We start from the raw sequence: 18,815 nt of genomic DNA, 5'->3' as shown, positions 1-18,815 counted from the left end.
GGGGCAGCGAGTACAGAGGTCTCTTCAGGTGTCTTTTTCTGACCAGAGCAGTCGTGGTAGAGGGGACCTGCGTGCAGAGGCTTTAGGTGTCATCGTGGAGTCCAGGAGGGGTGGGTTTATCAGTTTGAGATGTTTGATATCAAACATCCCTATATTGAGTGAAGTCGTCATGTAGCTGGGGAACTCGTATTGAATGGTGTCCAGCACATGCATTTAAAATGGCTTCCCGGCCCACTTACTTTATCTAAGAATTGACAAAAACGTAGCAGGGGCATATCTGCTCTTGCATATATGCCCTCACATGTAATATAATGCACCCTGCCTAAAGGCTGTAAGGCCTGCTGTAGGGGGCGTGATTTACTTATGGGTATTGGAAGGCCTTGGGGCCGTGGCACACAGGCTATGTGCCATGTTGTGTTTTTTCACTTTTGTCTGCACCAAGATACGCAGCCCGCAGTGATAATCTGTCATGTGCTAAGTGAGCGATTCCTTAGGGTGGCACAATTCGTGCTGCAGCCCTTAGGGACCTTCCTCAGTACCCCCAAGGCACCAGGTACCAGGGATACCACTTACTAGGAACTCGCAGATTGTTGCCAAAGGATTTGCCAGTTGGAACGTTTTTGGAACAGGAGCACTCCAGCTGGGGACTTGGTTGGCAGGGACCCAGTACATTTCAGTCAAAGTAAACCTGTACAGTTGGCAGTTATTTTGTATAAAATTCACACAATCAGTGGAAATAAAGCTACTGAAAACTGGATCTTAGAGCAGTGGTTTGCAGCACCTGATAGCAAAAATATTCGTGTTAAACTAACTCTTTCTACGATTAGGCATTAAGGTTATTGTAATGTCATGATTATAATGTCATTGGTGGATTAAAAAAAATAACTTAATTGTCCAGTGCTTCAAGGCTAAATGGGGATTGATGTTCACTCCTTTTGTAGATTAGTACAACGCTCCTACCTGTTCATCTCTGCATATAGTCACTGCTTGGAGTCTTAAGACGTTCTACATGTGGCAGAGCAGGTTTTTTTATGGGTGGTTTTTTTTTTTTTCTTGTTTTTTTTTTTTGGGTCCTATACTTTGCTACTTTTGAGTGGGTATTGGACTCTGTAAGTCTAACACTTAACTAGAATTAAAGGATTAAAGAAGTAATTTTTATTTGCTTCACCTGCAATTTATTCTTGTCATCCATTTGTCTGTTGTGAACGACATTCTCCACCCCCGCTTTGTTGCTCAGGTTAAGGAGTTGTTCATGTATATACTATTGTAACACTGCATTGAAAAGTTGAAGGTTCCGGTTAGAGTCTTGATCTGTTGACAATACAATTTCTTCCCAAACTGTACACTTAAAAACAATTGCCCAGGTTTAGTCTTGAGTTCCCTCCCTGTCCTATTTGCTTGTTTAATGCACAGTTTGAAGATCTCTACCGTATGGATCCTCACCACATTGGCATCTTAATATTCCATTGCCTGTTGAGCAGCTCCTGGTTTAAAGCTATGGCATCCCGTACTTTGAAGATTCTGACTTGGGAAATTACATCTCTAGATTGCATGGCAGTGTTTTTCTTAAATAGTGTTATAGTCCTAGTCTCAGATTTCCTCCCACTGAATACACTAGTAATTTTCATTATCCTTATACATGAAGATGCTTTTGCTTAGGATTTGAGAGAAATATTCTGTAGGAGTGAAGATATTTCCTTGTAAAAAGCCTTTGTATGCTTAATTCATATGCTTCTATTTTACCGGCAACCACCCTTGCAGCCAAATTTGGCCATCCTTTTATGTTAAAAACGGATTGGTGATGCCAGAGAGCCCTGAAAATGTACGTTTTCTTATAGATACTATTAATCACGGATTCCTTTCCTCTACAATGTTGCCAGGTTGGATCCAGAGGGTTGTTTTATTTTCTAACAATTATCCCTGCACTGATAGGTAAAGCCATATGACAACGCAGTGACTTCAGACTGCCCCGGATTGAAAGAATTAAACTGCATTTAAACACTGCTCCTACCCGCTGTCACTCCCTTTCTTTCTTTGTGGGTCTGGGGTTCCGCTCCAAACTCTTGTTTTGCAACAACTCCAAAATTTATCACATACAATGTGCCACCCAAAAAGACCATTTAACCTGTGCCATGGCTGCTGGAAACAAATGTTTATTGTGGACCCCTATTACTTGTGCATATGGTGCTTGGATTGTCATAATCACTCAAAGTTGTGCATTATTCTGCACTTAAAGTTGGAAGCAGGAGGACAAGTGGTGTGTCACTAAGCAGAAGATGTCCTGCTCCAGGTCAGAAGGTCGGTTGCATATGAAGTTCCATTCCCACTCAAGGGCTTCCGGTAAGCCGAAAAATGTGTCATAAGCGCTAGAATGATAAGTGGGACTTATCCTCCCCAACTCCCATGCTGCTGTTTAGTGTTTTGTGAACTACCATGTGCATCCCTTGGAGGATCTGGCATCTTTTGACTACGAGACAGTTTCACATATGGTCCAGGCTATAAAAGTATTTCATGGGCTGTAGTTGACATGCCACCCCTGCATGAAATATCTAGCTTCAAGGGATCTAAAGATCAAATTTTCCACATGCTACTGGTAACCTGTGGTGTCCTTTAGGGTCCATGACGCTGCAGGGGCCACCAGGTGAACTTCAGCCAGGGGCCCTCCCCCTGTGCCAACTGTTCCCTTGGGCTGTTTTCCCACGCACGTACCAAAGCGCTCCATAATTCCACATGGCTCCAGTATCAATGTCCGTCCCTGTTCCTTCTGTGCCGATGCAGGCTATGCTAGTGCCGGTACTGGATCAGATTGCAACACTGGTCTCGGACGTCTAATGGACAGCGGATCGTGCCAGGCCTGTGATGTGCTGTGAAACAACTAATATGCGACCAGTGGCTGTACAGCCAGACCTTCCTTGATGCCAATACTCTTGGAGAATAAAAGCCCTCTTCGGCACCGACTCTGATGCTGTCAAGAGTATACCTAATGTTGCTCACAATACCGATGATGATGAGGAGATGGACAATCGTGTCCCTTCTCATTACTGTGATGAAAGGTTGTACTTGCAAAATAACATTGGGCTGGATATCTCACTAGAGAGAGTTGGATTTGTCACCTGGTCCACCAACAGACACAAATGCTCTTGGAGTGTTAGGGAGAGCAGTGCAAGTGGTAGATTTGCAAGTGCCTACTATTGAAGCCAACTTATTGACTGAACATTTTCCACCAAATCCTACTTCACTTGTGCCACTGTTACCATTTTGCAAGCCCTTACAGACACTTTCAAGGCCACTTGGTCTAAGTAGCCCGTCCAATTAGCTGACCTCTGGCCAGATGGCACAGACCAATCCCCGGTGAGCCTTTTTATTTTTTTATTTTTTTTAAACGTCCTGAAAGCCTTCTAGTACAGGCATTCACAGGTAAAGTGAATGTTAATGCTTTCCTTTCTAACTCACGGGGGAGGGAGTCATAACAAATTTATGCCTTTGATAAGCAAATGTTTCCCTCAACGAGCCCGGTTTTATGCTCTTTTGAATACAGTGTTCCACCTGTGGCAGGTACACTATGTTGTATGGATATGGCCAGCGAGAGGAAGTCGGCCATTACGGAGGAACCACAGAAACTGTCTGGTCCAAACTATTCAAGATAGGCAGGATGCAGAAAAGTATGTGTTTCGTGCAGGCCTGGACAAAACTGACTGCATAGTCCATGCTTTTAGCACCAACATAGAGTTTAGAAGGCATGCCAGGACGCAATCAATCTGTTTTTCATCGTATGTCCCTGAGGGACAAAGATTTTTATGGATTTAGACTTTTCGAAGGGAAGGTTGTTCCAGTGCTCAAGTGACTAAAAAATAATTGCGCCATGGCTCGATCCTTGGGCTTATTGTCCTCATCCACGCAATTCCCCCAGCAATATAAAATGTTTAGATGCTACCACAGAGGGCTAACTTACCAGCAGTGTCAACCTTCCCTGTCGGTGCAATAGCAAAGTCAGGCTTTGTGGGGAATACAGCCTGGTGACAGTCAAGGCCGTTTACTCCAGGAATGACTGCAGTCTCCCGATTATTTTTTTTTATTTATTTTTTTCCTTCTTGCAGCAGTAGCTCCTAAGCTGCTTTGAATGGTACTTTCATGTGCATTATCGGCCACTATGGGACAGTATATAGTATTTCCTCACTGGCTGGTTATCCGTCACATCAGGTCAGTGGGTTGCAACCCAGTGTTACTTCTGGCTCTGTGTTTTTAAGATTTATTTTTATTTTTATTGTGGTCTCACATGGTACGTAGAGGGGTGCTGTAGAGAGATGATTTGCAAACATTTCCACCTGCAGTACCTGTGTCTTAATAATTTATTTGGGTTAATACTACTTTTTTCTTGCAGTTCCCAGAAGTTCTGATAAGGAACAATTGTAAGGAAATGCCTCTATTTGTATGGTCATACCAAAATTTGGGACTGATGCTGCTGTTTTTTTCCGACTGCACTGAGACGTACTAAGCAGAGCTCACTAACAGTGCCCTCTAACATATATGTTTGATTGGCTAATACCCACTTGGCAAGCTCACTTACTGCTAAGTCCCTAGTATATGGTACCATGGGTACCCAGGGCATATACGTTAGTGTCCTCTCAGGCACCGCAGCACTTAGTGTGCCATCCTGAGTGGGACAACATTAAACATGGTTCTCAGTCTGCCACAGCCGACTGGAAGGTCAGATTAAAACTGCTTACTCAACCATGGTGTTTTAAGCAATAGCTAAGCGGAAACACCTGTTTTTAATGTGTGTAAGTCACCCCAACAGCAAATCTATCGAGTCCTAATGCAGGGTGCAACATTAACAAGCATTTGCAATGGAGTGGGTCTAGAGTTAAAGCTGTTAGCGTTGTAAACTCCTAAGCATACTTTTCTTGCCACTGAAAATAAAAAGTAAAACAGTTTAACATAAGCGAGCGGATGGCCGTCGGGAGCATGAAGGAAACACACAAAGGGAAACAGAAGTTCGCTTGCAGTGAAACGTATCCTCAAAAGTGCAAATATCTATGTAACCGGCAAAAGTGCAATTATCCATGTAACGGGGTCGATGTCATGCAAAGCGCTCGACTAGTGCCCAGCAAGATCACGCTGCCTATGAAATAAAGAGAAAACGTAGTACAGAAACCATACGGAAAACATCGAGCCTCGTATGTTTTCAGTAGTTGGCCGGTGCGCTTGAGGAGGGCTAAACATCAGAAGAGGCATGACATATACTTGCCTTTCCCTAACGAAATTAAGCGAATTTTAAAAGGCAAGCCCACAAACCAACCAAACTGATGGGCGTGGTTAGAAGCCCACATCAAGATTACAACAGGGACAGGTCACATTGTGCGCTCGACCCTAAAAAGTAAAACGTGTGTAATATGTTCTAGCAGCAAAAAAAAAACAAATAGTTGTTTTTGCTGCAAAAGAGGTTGGTTGCCCCATTGGCAAGCATAGGGTTAAATGCTGACAACTCTTCTGTGCAAACATCTCAATGAGACTGCCAGAGTTGATACTTGAAGGTGTCAAACAGCTAGTTACATTAAGCTTGATTTGATGCGCATGTCAAAATTAATGTATCCTCTTGCTATATACAACTTTTAAATAGTTGCTGCTCTGGTGCCCAAGTTTTCCACTGGGCGTTTACTTGGGCTGACCACTGGACAGCCTTCTGGCCACCGGTGGAGACATGTAAATGGCTCCTCAGACAGGTAACAATAGAAGCCTTGGAAGAGGGGTTGCCTGGTCCAGGAATGAAGCCACATGGAGTGTTGGCCCAAAAAGCGAGCTTCAAAGGGGAAGCTACATTCTTTGAAGGGCAAATGGTACCATCACTCGAGGGGCTGCTCTTTTGCTGGAGTAGACAGGCTGGTGTGGGGGACAGAAAGGAAGAAAACACTGGCCAAACAATTTTTTCCCAAAAGGCGTGCAGCCCACAGGTAGCCACACCTCGTGGGCATATACCGAGGCCTTGAGGATGAGAGAAGGGTTCTTTCATCTTGAGAGTGGTCAGGATGAAGTCTTCTGAGATAGCCAGATGCATAGCTTTACAGGAAGTGGTAATTGGACAGGAGGGAACCTAGTAGTCTATTGGCTTGTGACCAAGACTTTCCCTGGCGGCTTTTTCTTGACATAAAAAGGGCACACCTGTCCTCAGAACTCATATCTCGCTTGTCTGGAAGAAGAGGACTGAAGGAGGACTGCCCTGCTGACCCTGGAACTGGCAAAGAGACTGCACTAAAGTTGGACTGCACCTGCTGCTCCTTGGGATAGAAATTAAGGACTGTGTCTGGTGTGTCCTGCTTGTGGAGATGTCGTCTCGAGCCCAGCTTAAAGCAGAGAATCCCAAGAGTCCGTTTCTGACTTGCTGTTTGTAGCACAAAGCAACTAAAGCTGAAGAAGCTTGGGTGAGGTGGAAGCCCAGATCACCACTCTACCACCATGCAGCCTAAGAGACCAGGACCCAATGCTCAAAAGTTGTACCTGAGTTTGCTGGAGCTGGGAGAGACGTCTTGAGTGTGGATTGGTCGTCCACAGGCAGAGTTATCAAAAGAAGGAAACTGCTGAATCTGCTATGTGTGGGACTGGACCTCTGCTGACCCCTAGAGGACTTTGAGGTATGTTGAACCCTACAGGCAGAATAATCTCGCCAGGGACCGAGGACTCTTGAGGAGGTAACTGCTTCTTTGCACCCTGCTGGTCCCCTTGACTGCCTCCCTACTGACCTTGATTGCCCAAAGTAACTCTTATGGAACCACAAACCAACTAAGTTTTCTTATTAACATTTCTAGGTGTCAAATTCATCGAAATTGCCAATGCTTGTTCGTGGTTGAGTGAAAAATACTGTTTTATTGTTTCAAGAGGAAATGGGCTTGTCTTTTTATATGCAGTTTTCTTTAGGTCGGTGGTAAGCATGCTTTTATTTATTTTTTCACAAACTTTATTGCAGTTTATTAAACAGTGACAGGCATACATTGATACATGGTAAGGCAATCGTTCAAATAGTAATTCCTTACACAATCTTAACATATACTGCTGTTGAGAAGCCCATTATCTCTCGTACTTCTGATTCCTGCAACTGTGGTATGAACTACTCCTAAAAACATCCCCCCCTCCCTCTGACCAACCCAACTAGCAAGAGACATCCAATGTAGCTTCTGTTGGGACCGCTCTTGGAACCCAACTTTTCAGGACTGCAGGAAAACATAGTTGTAAGATTGAGCCAAGCTCGTTAGAGCTGTATAGAACACGTGTCGAGGCTATTTTTTGTCACCTCACATGTCTCCCCATAGGGATAGGGTGTGGGGAAGGAGTCCGCCCGTGCTAATTCCTGGGTTCACATTTTTTGATGTCATGGTTAGGAGTGTATAGGAATGTCCACCTGCGTCTTTTCCCTGAATTTCTTGAAATACATATCTCATTCCAGGGAGATAGGTGTCTTACGCAGCCCTCTATATTCTTCCCTATGCAGTGCTCCACTTTCTGCCAATCCCCACTCAAGCACCTCCACACGCCATTGTGCCACCTGCGGGGAATGGGTGATTTCCAGCGACGCGTAATGGCACCTATCGCCAATAGTAGGGACAAATCTACAAATCGCGAGGACACCTCTGCCTTCCGAGGTCGTGGGTAAAGACCCAGTATGCAGGCGTCTGGTGTTAGCCAGTGATCGAGTCCTGTTACATCTTTGAGTGACCCTGCTATCTCTGACCAGTAGCTTTCCAACTTAGCGCATCACCACAGCATGTGCAAAAGATCAGCATCTCCCTGATGACAGCGGGAGCAACCTGCTTCTGCACTTGGATATACTTTATGCTGTGTGGGGTAAGATAAGCCCTATGAAATATAGAGTACTAGATACTTTTAAGTCTGGAATTCCTTGATCTAGTTTTTGGGGCTGTAAGCAGGCCCTTCCATTCATCATCTGTTAGTGAGCGATCTAGGCCTATATCCCATTTTAGGCAGAGTGCGTGCGGGCCTAAGTAGGCCTCTATATAGCCAGTGAATTAAATGGCTGCCGTGACCTAGTGTATGTGATGCATTCAGGAATTCAGATGTGGTTGGTTCAGTACACTCTGGTGCCCAAAATTGTTGTAAGTAACAAATTAGTCCTGCATGTATAAGGAACATAGTATCTGGCAACCTATGTGTATATATAAAGCCCAGGTGCGTCATTAGTGCCCCATCCGCAAACAACTTTGACACGGTCATGGTTTCTGATTGTTTCCAAAGCTCTAATCTCTGCGCCAACAAAGTTCCCATTGCCAATGTAATCCCTCTCAGTGGTGCATTTGGAGGTAAAGAATGGGTATACGTGTATATCCCAGTGTCATTTGCCAATACGCTATGGCCACTTGTACCAGTATGGGGGTGTTGCGAGGTACGGGCGTGCTTGAGCATAGCAACCTATGCAGCTGTCCATTTTGCACCTGAGCGGGCGTATAGCTTGTCTCTTGTAAGTTATATCCCACTAGCCAATCCGCCAACCATTGCAGTTGCGCTGCTATGCAATACGCCTTAAGGTCTGGGGTCCCATGCTGCCCTCACGCACAGGCAGTTGCAATTTTTTCAAGCTGACCCTGCGAAGCCCCGTCCCCTATGGTAATTCGGTTATTAAAGTGTTTAATGTGTTGAACACAGGAGCCGGAACCGCTACTGGCAAATTAGTGAAATAATAAAGGCGTCTAGGGAGGAGAACCATCTTTGCCAGTGCCAGTCTGCCAGCTACAGAGAGCGGCAGTGTAATCCAAAAGGCTACTTGTGACTTGAGGGAATTGATCACCCGCAGGAGAGTCCCTTCCAATATATCCTGTGGGTCCCTATATATGTGGATACCCAAGTAGTGAAAAGTATGGGTTGCTACTGAGATTCGGGCTCCAGCCAATGCCACTGTCTCCCACTCCAGGTTAGTCAGGAATGCAAAATCGCAGGATTTGGTGGCATTTACCTGCAGACCTGATAGACTTCCAAATTCAGACATATCTTGACGTAGATCTTTAAAGTATAAAATCATATTGTCTGAACATAAGGAGGTAGCCTTAATCAGGATACTCCAGTCCGGCGCACTTTGCTGCAGCAACTGTGCCAGGGGTTCATTTGCTAAGACAAATAATAACAGTGATAATGGACAACCCTGACATGTTCCCCGAGAGATGGTCTATGATTCTGATGAGCACGTTTCTGTTTTAGCCCTTGCCGTGGGTAGGGAATATAACAGTTGCACCTATTTAATATAGGAGTCTGGTTTCCCGTAATACGTAAGTGTGGTCAGCAGAAAGTCCCAGCTAAACGTGTCAAATGCGTGGGGTATATCTAAAGATAAGCAGCCTGCATATGGGTATTGGCCGCAGGAGCTATTCATTATATGAAAGAGACGGCGAATATTGAGTGAGGTGCTGCGTCGCGGCACAAACCCACTTTGATCTGTGTGCAGTAGTAGTCGTCTCGCCAGAATTTTACTCTGGATTTTATACTCTGTATTCAAGAGTGACAGGTCTGTAAGAGGTCAATTCAAGGAGTAGTTTGTTTGTTTTCCACAAGGACGTAACAATGGCTTGTCGCATTGTTGGAGGTAAATGTCTCACCTGTAGTGATCCTGTGTATATTTTTTCCAACGGAAGAGCCAGCCTGTGTACATAAGTGACATAGAACTCAATAGGGAGTCCATCTGATCCTGGAGTTTTATTGCGAACCATCTCGCTAATTGCACCATTAATCTCTTCCACTGAGTTTAGCACAGACCGCTTCTCGATCTAATGGCTTTAACTTGGGCAGGCGAATCCTATCCAAATATGAGGTCAGTGTTGCGGCAGTAGGGGCTGTGTAGGGGTCAGCATAGAAGTTCCAAAATTGTTGTTAATACCCAGCTGCGTAGGTACCAAGCCTTGGGTCTCCGAGCGTATGGCAAGTATTGGGGAAGGGGTGGGACGTATTAAGCATGCTAGTAATGCGCCAGACCTATCAGCTTCAGAGTGTCCCCGTTGGACATGAGTTCTATAATCAATTAACCTCAATCGTTCAGGCCTTCTGCATGCGCCACTCTCGCCTCTTGCAGTATCGCTGGATCTATTCCCCCCACCCCCATTGCCACCACCTGTTCAACTTCTTTAAGGGCCCTCAAAGCCTCATTGTGGGCACCTACCAACGTGCTAATGGAAGCTCCATGGACAACTACTTTAAAAGCCTCCCACTCTTTTATATTAGCGAGGTAATTGTCCCCGCATTGTCTGCAGAGTAATTATTTATAGTTTGTGCCAGTGCTTCCTGAAAGGGAGTATCTTCTAAATAAGTCTGTTGCAGCCTCCAGGTGGGTATAGCTGCCGGGGTTTTACCCCACTTCAATGTTAATTCCAGGGGGTTATGATCAGAAAGGGTCTTGGTGAGGTAGGTTGTATGTACTATTTCAGGGAGTAGTTGTGGGAAACACAGGACTTTATCTATGCAAGTATGTAATTTGTGCGGATATGAGTAAAAGGAGTACTCTCATAGACCTTCATTTCGAGCACGCCAGGCATCTGCTATTGACCAACACGCCACCCATTGTTGTTGGAACGCTGCATGTTGTGTCATAGCCAGGCAGAGGATGATTGGAACGCTCCAAGGCCATATCCAATACCACATTAAAATCCCCTCCTAGAACCCATGGGCAGTTCTCCCAGTCGCTAAGGACCATAGTTAAATGCATACAATAGGCATCTTGGTCTGTTTTAGGTGTGTATATACAACCTAGCTCTAATGGTTCTCCATCCAGTGTGCCCTTGACAAGAATGTATCTGCCCTGTGTGTCTATGCGTACTTCCCGAGCCATGAATGGGACTCAAGCCTTTCTAGCGTATGCTGAATATGACATATTAAAGAGTTGGCCCCTCCACCTTTTTGCAGTCGTTGTGCCCTCAGGTGTCAGCAAGTGTCTCCTGTAAGTCAACTATCTGCGTATTTCTCCTATGTAATTGGGCCAATAATCTATGTCTCTTATGTAATGTGCCCAATCGCCTTACGTTCCAGATGAGGATTTTGTAAGAGGTCACGTCTGACTACATTGTACCGTATTTAACGTCCTAATACTATTTGATAACCTGTCTAGTTTCCTTTGCTCTCATAATTTAACAGTGAAGTCTGCATCTTGCCTTAAACAACTAATAACCCAATTTTCGGTCCAGCACCATGAAGTCATTCGACCAAACTTGAAATAGGACAAAAAAATTGTGTTCAACAAACAACTGGTGCCTACGCATTTGTGGGGGTCGTAAGCCAGTGTATAGTTTTACTGTACATTCTTTACATTCAAGATTAACTGGGGACGGCCTGGGGGCCGCTCTGCTACGCCTCCGCCATCTTGGCTGGTTAGCCACGCCCCCAGGATCAGTATGCGGTTTTAATGTCATCCTTTGACATCTCACCAAACTGTTACTCTCTGAGGTGTAGTCTTAATTTTCCTCTCTGGTCCCTTATTCTACTCAAATTCATCATTCTGGTCTCTTTCGTACTTGAGTTTTCCCAGAACCTCTTAAAAGGTTCCCTTTTATTAGCTGGAGTATGTAGGTGTATTGGCTTAGCCAGCCAGTGTGCTTTAATCCTTCTCACTCCCAATACACTGTTTTTGTGAATCAGCCTGGACTGTGACATTATATGATGGCGCAACATTAAATGCTGGCCTAAAGGAGAAGTAAAGGGTTATGGGGAAGTACCTTCAGTTTTACATGCCACCCTTTAGTAGAGGTAGTTTGTATAAATTAAATAATAAAGTGATTAGGATAACATTCCAAAAACAGAATGTTGGCTTTTTTTCAGAGCAGGTTTGTAGCCCTCTTCTACACATTACGAATCTGAAAGCTCTTGGCAAACTTGCCAGTTTATATATGCTCGGGTGGAAGTCTGGTAAGCTGAAGGCTCTTGAGCTGGTGAGATAAGGGTATCATTTGTCCCTTGTTGAAGAGCTATACTGACATTTTCACATCTGAAGTCGGACTTAAATGGATATAGGCTTTAGGAATGTTTAAAGCTAGAGCAATATGTGTGATTTAGCGACAATGAATGTGAGATGGCGGTATAGGAAGGATGTAGGAGTATGCGGACAAGCAACTAGTATGGTTGAATATTTGCTGGAGGAGACTGCTCCATTTGTGGTATTAGCAGTTAGCAGCTAGTGATCTTCAAGCGTAGAGGATTTCCGCTTATGTTCTTGGTATATGTAGTTCTTGAGTAGCAGGTGAAAGTTCTGAATAACTTGACGTGATCCAGAAGATTGGGAGCTAAAAAAAATATCTTATTAACATAGTGTCCATTAGAGAATTCTGTTTTGCAGATTTGTACTTTTATTTGACTTATGAGTACAAAGATGTACCAGTACATTAACTTCCAAACTCGTGTTGACACCATCTCATCTGTCTGTAACCAGTGAAGCAAGTGTAAATAAACTTGTTCAGCATGGGGTCCGCTGTACCATTTCCGGTGGTCTTGTGCCTTCCACCAACGCGTGGCCCTGTTTGCTTCAGAGAACGCTGGCTTGTGTAATGATTTTGCAGACTGAATACATTTTGGCGAATACTACAATGATTTGTGTATTGTTTAGCACTTCCTGTATCTGTGGTGTCAGATGCACGTCCAGCTATTAACTGCCATTGATCTGTGCGACCAGCCCTCGGAGGTGGTTTTTACAGTGTAACATCCGTCTAATAATGTGATGTAGCTTGCATATAGTGTAATCTTTTCTCCTCAGTTATAACTTGTTTGTCACATCACTAAATTGCCTATGTGAACTCGAAGTTAATGTACCCTGCCTTGTAATACTCGTTTTGTGGATTGGGTGAACAGCTGTTTGGTCTGAAAGCAAGCAGAAGAACTACAGGGTTCCTGACGAGCTGTACCAACAGACTGTCAATCAAAACTGAAAAAGTTGTGATTTAACCAACAACCCGATGCGGGGCGTCAAAGTTTTGGATAATACAACCAAAAACGAATCCTTCATTAATACCACCAGAGAAATTCTACCATGTGGTTGGAAAACTATGCAAACATGGACTCTGGGAACCCTAACGGTTAAGAGAGGAATCTTTGATTTCTAGTTAGAGGCCTCAAAGAAGCCATCTAATGAAAAGTCAGACTTGTTCTCCTACCCAGCCTTTCACAAGTTTTTGAAAACTCTTGATATGTTTGGTGACCCGTCTAGTTTATTTCTCCTCTATGGCTGTCTTCTGTCTTTGTTTGGGGGCAGGGTGAGCGGGGGGGGGGTTGCGTTAGCTAGCAACTCTGGTGGGGTGGTGAAAGTGGTATTCAATTGGAATTAGCATGGCAGATTTAAATTAGGATGCCAAACGGTACCATTTTCATTTTTGGCTGCAGATAGAGGAAGAAGGTAAATGTAAGTGCTTTAGTTATTTATATGCAGGGCCACTGGGATTATATGGCAAGAAAAGACGAAATTATAAAAAACATGAAGTCCAGTTATTCATTTACAATGCCAATAGCTCCAACTCGAGCAAATGCAAGACCTTTTGAATTGAAAATGCTTGTCCTGCTGTTTGGTCTGAAAGCAAGTGGAGGAAATTCAGGGTGCCTCCTACCCAGTCTTACAATCCGTAATCATATAATGTAATTGAGATCTGAAAAGAGAAGGAGTAATAGCATCATGGAGGAGAAAGGTGGGAGGGCAGAGAGGCTACAATAGTACTGTGGGATCCCTTTAGCTGTAGTAGCAATAATAGGGTTGGGTGAGCTGATGGGAAGTTGATTTGTAGTTTTGGGGTGGTAGAGTATGGTTAATGATGTGTTGCACCATCTGTGCAGAAATAGAGTACTTGTGCTGATGTGTGTGAGCCAGATTAAGGTGGCAATTGGTAGCAGGAAAAGGATTACAAATGGTTGAACTTGCTGTGGGAGCAATATGAGGATGGTCACTTGTGAGCCTCCAGCTTTCTAAACGGTGGGGTACAGTTTGAAAATATCAGTTAATCTTTTTAATTTAGGGCACAGGACTGAGAGTTGTCATGTCTGCAAAGCTTTTTTTTATTTATTTAGCTTTTTTTTTCCCCCACCCCCCCCCCCCCCCCCCATTTGCCTACCTTTCCATAACTTTGAAATTTAGAGCCTGTTGCACTATTCGGTCTGTTCAAAGGTGGTGAACTGTACAAGGTACTTGGTGACCTCTTCTACTCAATACAGGTTTTACTATTTGTTCGGACTGTTATTCCTTACATCATGTTATTCCAGATACTACACCAGAGCAGATGCAGAACATGCCATGAGGTTCCTCAATGGCACTCGAATGGATGACCGCATAATTCGAACCGATTGGGATGCAGGTTTCAAAGAGGGTCGCCAATACGGCAGAGGGAAGACTGGTGGGCAGGTAAGGTCTAACTTGATCATTTTAAAAACTGTTTTGTATATCGGTGTTGTGTGTTTTTTTTTTTTTTATTCCCCCAGAATGTCCTCATACAGATGTATAGGCTGGCCTCCCCACCAGAGGATGGCAAAAGCGGATACAGTTGCCCACTCTGGGTGTGGCGGCCATGTTATGGTGATAAGCTTTGAAGTTTTCCATTGGATGTTCGGTGGATATATAGGCCAATCTTATGGACATGCCCTTTGTCTGCCAAAAATTATTTGGAGAGAAAGCAGAATCCTCCTTTGAAAGCTTCAACAATAGAGGGATGACTGCTCAAACCTTGGCTCTGGTACTGTGCACCAATAAAATCGGAAGTTTTGTAGTTACTATAGAAGTGGGCAGTCCCAGCAGCAGCTGTTTCAACCTGCTCAAACACAGCAGATACATTGCTGCTTTCCAGGAAGGGGATCTAGAAAGCCTCAACAGCAGTAACCAATGCAGGCCTCCATGTCCTAGCAGTCTCTGCCACCTCTAAAACCCTACTCCTCAACCTCTTCTCATGCCACCATCTTCTGTTAGGGGGAATGCCCCATTCTGTCACCAATTGAGAGGCAGTCATTATACACCACTTCCCTCCCCTTGATCCCCCTCCTAGTATACTCACTGTCTGGCACCTCTGAGGCACTGTTCCTTTCCTTACTAGAAAAAGAGGCCATAGGAGTGGTGTCCCCAGGAATAGGTGGGCTTGGGATATTCACTTTAGTTTTGCAATGTGAATCTTTTCTGGATTAAACTGTTTCTTTGTAGTTGTAGGTTTTGAGGTTTTTTTTTTTTTGTATATATAATTTTAATTCTCTGGACATTGCTAACTATTTGGTATCCTCTCCTTTTCACTTTGTCATTAGATGTAAGCCCAGGTACATTTTTGTCCTCTTCAGATTCCTTTTTAGGTTGAGCGTGTAATCACTTTGACCTGTTGTAAGTATTGTGGGCTTTTAACCATGACCAACTCACTCCTTTCACTTTCATTCGTTCCTGGGCTTGTCTTTCGAAAACCAATTGATGTAATTGGTAAATGCTTTACCTGTATCCCGCCTTGAGGCAGTTTTTGTCACGGTTTGCAGACTGTCCCTGTTACATGGATTATTGCACGATTGCCAGTATACTTCAGCGTGGGCAAACTATTTTTTTTTCTTCTTTTGTCTCTCCTCTTCTTGCTGCATGGCGGCCATAGCTCTCACATTGCGAACAGGCACAACAGCATGAACTCGATTGGCAGTTTTGGAGAGCTGGTTGTGCTGTTCAAAGTTACCTAATCAGTGATTTCTTGTGGCTTTTGCCAAAAAACACTTGACATTGGTAAATCCTCAAAGCGAAAGCGGCTCTCCCGGCAAAGCAGGAGAGCGGATGCTACAATATTTACTGCACTTGGGAATTCGCCCCATAATGCTTGGTAGGGAATTACTTTTACAAAACATTTTTACTCATAAATCTGCCTGTGGTGGTCCTAGGACAATGGGACCACCTTCAAAACATTGACCACAATATGCTCTTTCTGTCTGCGTCATCTCTGGGTACCCACACTATGTTAGTGGGAACTCTAAAATAATAACCCTGACCACCATGCATTATCTTCTTTTTCTTTTTTTAAGCTCTCACATGGCTGGAACTTTCGTTTTAGAGCTGGGACAAGTTATGTTTTGTGGGGCTTGTTTTTAATATCATTGCAATAGGCCTGCTAGCCTTGAAATTGTGTAATGCACTACTCCCTCCAGGGACTAAATAAGAGTACACTGCATTACTTTCTCCTATTCTGGTTTTTTTCATGTGGTTATGCTCTCTAAGGGCTGACTGTATGGTTACATGACCATGTTTCTTCCTAATGCTATTTCTATTGTGGTATCCTCTCGGGGATGTTCTGAGCATTGCAGTCCGCATACTATAATATTCGCAGCACGAAAAGTCGCCACATAATGCTTTTGCTGGGCATTACTTTTACAAAACATTTTTGCTCATAACTCAGCCTGTGGTGGTCCTAGGAAAATGGCACCACCTTCAAAACGCTCTTTCTGTCTACATCATCTCTGTGTCCCCATACTAGGTTAGTGGGGACCCTAAAATAATAATCCCCTCCCACCATTCGGTGTCTTAAGTTTCATCATAGCTAGAACTTATGTTTTACAGCTGGGAGAAGTTTTTGTTTTAAAGGCCGTGTTTGTAATATCATTGCAGTAGGGCTGATAGCCCTAAAACCGCTCTCTAGGGGCTAAGTATATAGTTACACTGCATTTCTCTTTTTTTTTTTTTTTTTTTTCATGGGGTATTGCCCGCTAGGGGCTAACAATATGGTTACATGACCATGTTTCTTGCCAGTGATATTTTTCTTATGGTGCACCCAGGGGCTGTTTTGAGCATCACAGTCTAATGCCAACAGGTTTTCTGATAAAGGTTTATATGATAATTGCATGTGTTTTAATAATCTCTCCTTATTACAATATGACTGTTAACATTCAATATGTTTAGGTGACCCTTCTAGATTATTTCTCCTCTGTGGCTGTCTTGTGTCTTTTTTGGTGGGGGGGGGAATTGTGTTAGCCAGGCAGCAACTCCAATGGTGGGGTGGTGAAAATGGTATTCTATTGGAATTAGCATGGCAGGTTTAAATTAGAATGCTAGAAGGCAACATTTTAATTTTTGGCTGCAGTTAGAGGAAGAAGGTAAATGGAAGTGCTTTAGTTATATGCCAGGCCACTGGAATTATATGGCAGGAAAAGATGGAATTATGAGGCAGGGTTGACCAATTTATGTGGAAAGAAAAGTCCAGTTATGAATTTACAATGCCAATAGCTCATACGCGAGCAAATGCAAGACCTATTGGATTGAAAATGCTTGTTCTGCTGTAGGGGGCTGAAAGCAAGTGGATGAACTTCAGGGTGCCTGAAGAGCTGTACCGACACTGTCAGTCAAAACAGAAAAAGATGTGATTTAACCAGTAACCAGATGAGGGACTTCAAACTTTTGGATAATACCAACAAAAAAAGAATCCGTCGGCAAGCTTACCACCAGGGAAATCCTACTATGTGGTTGGAAAAATATGCAAATATGGAATCAGAGGCCCCTTAACCGTTAAGAGATAAATACATTTCTTTAAGATTTTGCTTGAAATTATATCACCAGTTTGCACAAAAGGATTCACATGAGGTCTGTAACCTTTGCCACCCAACAGATGATAACGAGAAGGCTGTGAAGCATGTACAGAGTAAGAACCTGAAAGCAACAGTAAAACAAAAGTGGAGACACTTGCTGTGTTGCAGTCGCAGCAGACCTCACCAAAGGAACTCTGCCTAAGATCCCGCTGCAAGGAGGAGCACACCAAAGAAACAGATTGATCAAAGAGAGTGATCCGACGCATAACGCAGCTGAAAAACTGAAAACTTTTCAGAAGATATCAAAGAAAGGTGAACACAGGAAGGGACACCAGGTACCACCTTAAATGTGAAGCTGGTCTGAACCAAGAGATGAACACTGCATCAACGCCAAAACACTTTGCAACCGAACCGCAGCAGCAGCATTCCAACAATTCCAAGCGAAAGGACACTCTAGATGGCAAACCCTCAAGAACTCCATCCGTTCTAAAAAGAATTGAGACAGAGGGAAGGAAAGATGTCCACACTGAAGAAATGCTCACGTTTAAGAAGAAAAACCAACACCTCGGACGAAAATGCAGCCCCCTTAGAGAAGAAAAGACACTTGCTTAGTCATGCACCCCCCCCCCCCCCCCCCCCCCCCCAAAAAATACATCCTTATTCAACAGATTTAGTTCTGTTTCATGTCATGAATAAGTGATGCGAGGTCCGATACCCGATTATGATTGGTTTTCCAGATGGAAAATACATTTGTTTGTGAATTTTTGCCTGTGTATATGGCCAAGAGGTCTCTTTGTTTATCCGCTTTCAGGTACAGATATTTCTCAACAGTAATTAGGCCACTGTCAAGCTAATGCTTTAATTGCTTACTAATAGCCCTACTTGTGGTGCATAGGATTATTGTCCAATCCACTGTAGTAAGTTGAAACACCTGAGCTTAAAATAACACAAACTACTGACCACACTAGTGGAATTCTTAGCCACCATCTCTGTTGTACATATAACAAAAGTCTGACTCCATGCAACTATAGCAATGCCACCCCCAGCTCTTGAAGCGTGGTGAAGCACCAAGTGGCTGATGAAAGGCTGAAAGGGAGCAATTTGTACTGGGACTGTTTGTTGTTCCACAGAAACTAAAGAAAGTGTTTTTGTAATTGATGAATCCTGAATGATAGATTAGTATCCTTTAAGAGTGTCTTTGCTAGCCAATCCCCTTCTTGTAATGAATCCAGTGAACAGCACGTCTCACGGAGAATATCTGTTGTGCACTTTCCGGGCTAAAAAGAGGTTGCTGAGGAACCGTTCTAAAGGGGGGAAAAAAAATAGTGTTG

The 18,815-nt window shown here is 43.8% G+C and overlaps 1 protein-coding gene across 2 annotated transcripts in view; it reads left to right on the top strand.

Moving 5' to 3' along the window:
• The window catches only part of LOC138260955 (nuclear cap-binding protein subunit 2-like), a 102,213-nt gene that overhangs the window by 63,371 nt on the left and 20,027 nt on the right, over positions 1–18,815 (top strand). For both annotated transcript variants that reach the window (XR_011199033.1, XM_069209508.1), the window contains exon 3: positions 14,221–14,359. Coding sequence is in view for 1 of the 2 variants with exons in the window: in XM_069209508.1 (XP_069065609.1) it covers positions 14,221–14,359 (139 nt within the window). In the remaining variant the exon portion in view is untranslated. The remainder of the gene's footprint in view (positions 1–14,220; positions 14,360–18,815) is intronic.

Source organism: Pleurodeles waltl, chromosome 2_1 (genome assembly GCF_031143425.1).
Source record: "Pleurodeles waltl isolate 20211129_DDA chromosome 2_1, aPleWal1.hap1.20221129, whole genome shotgun sequence".
In the NCBI taxonomy this organism is placed as follows: Eukaryota; Metazoa; Chordata; class Amphibia; order Caudata; family Salamandridae; genus Pleurodeles; species Pleurodeles waltl.
The sequence above is the reverse complement of the archived record's forward strand: the minus strand, read 5'-3'. Positions and strand labels throughout refer to the sequence as shown.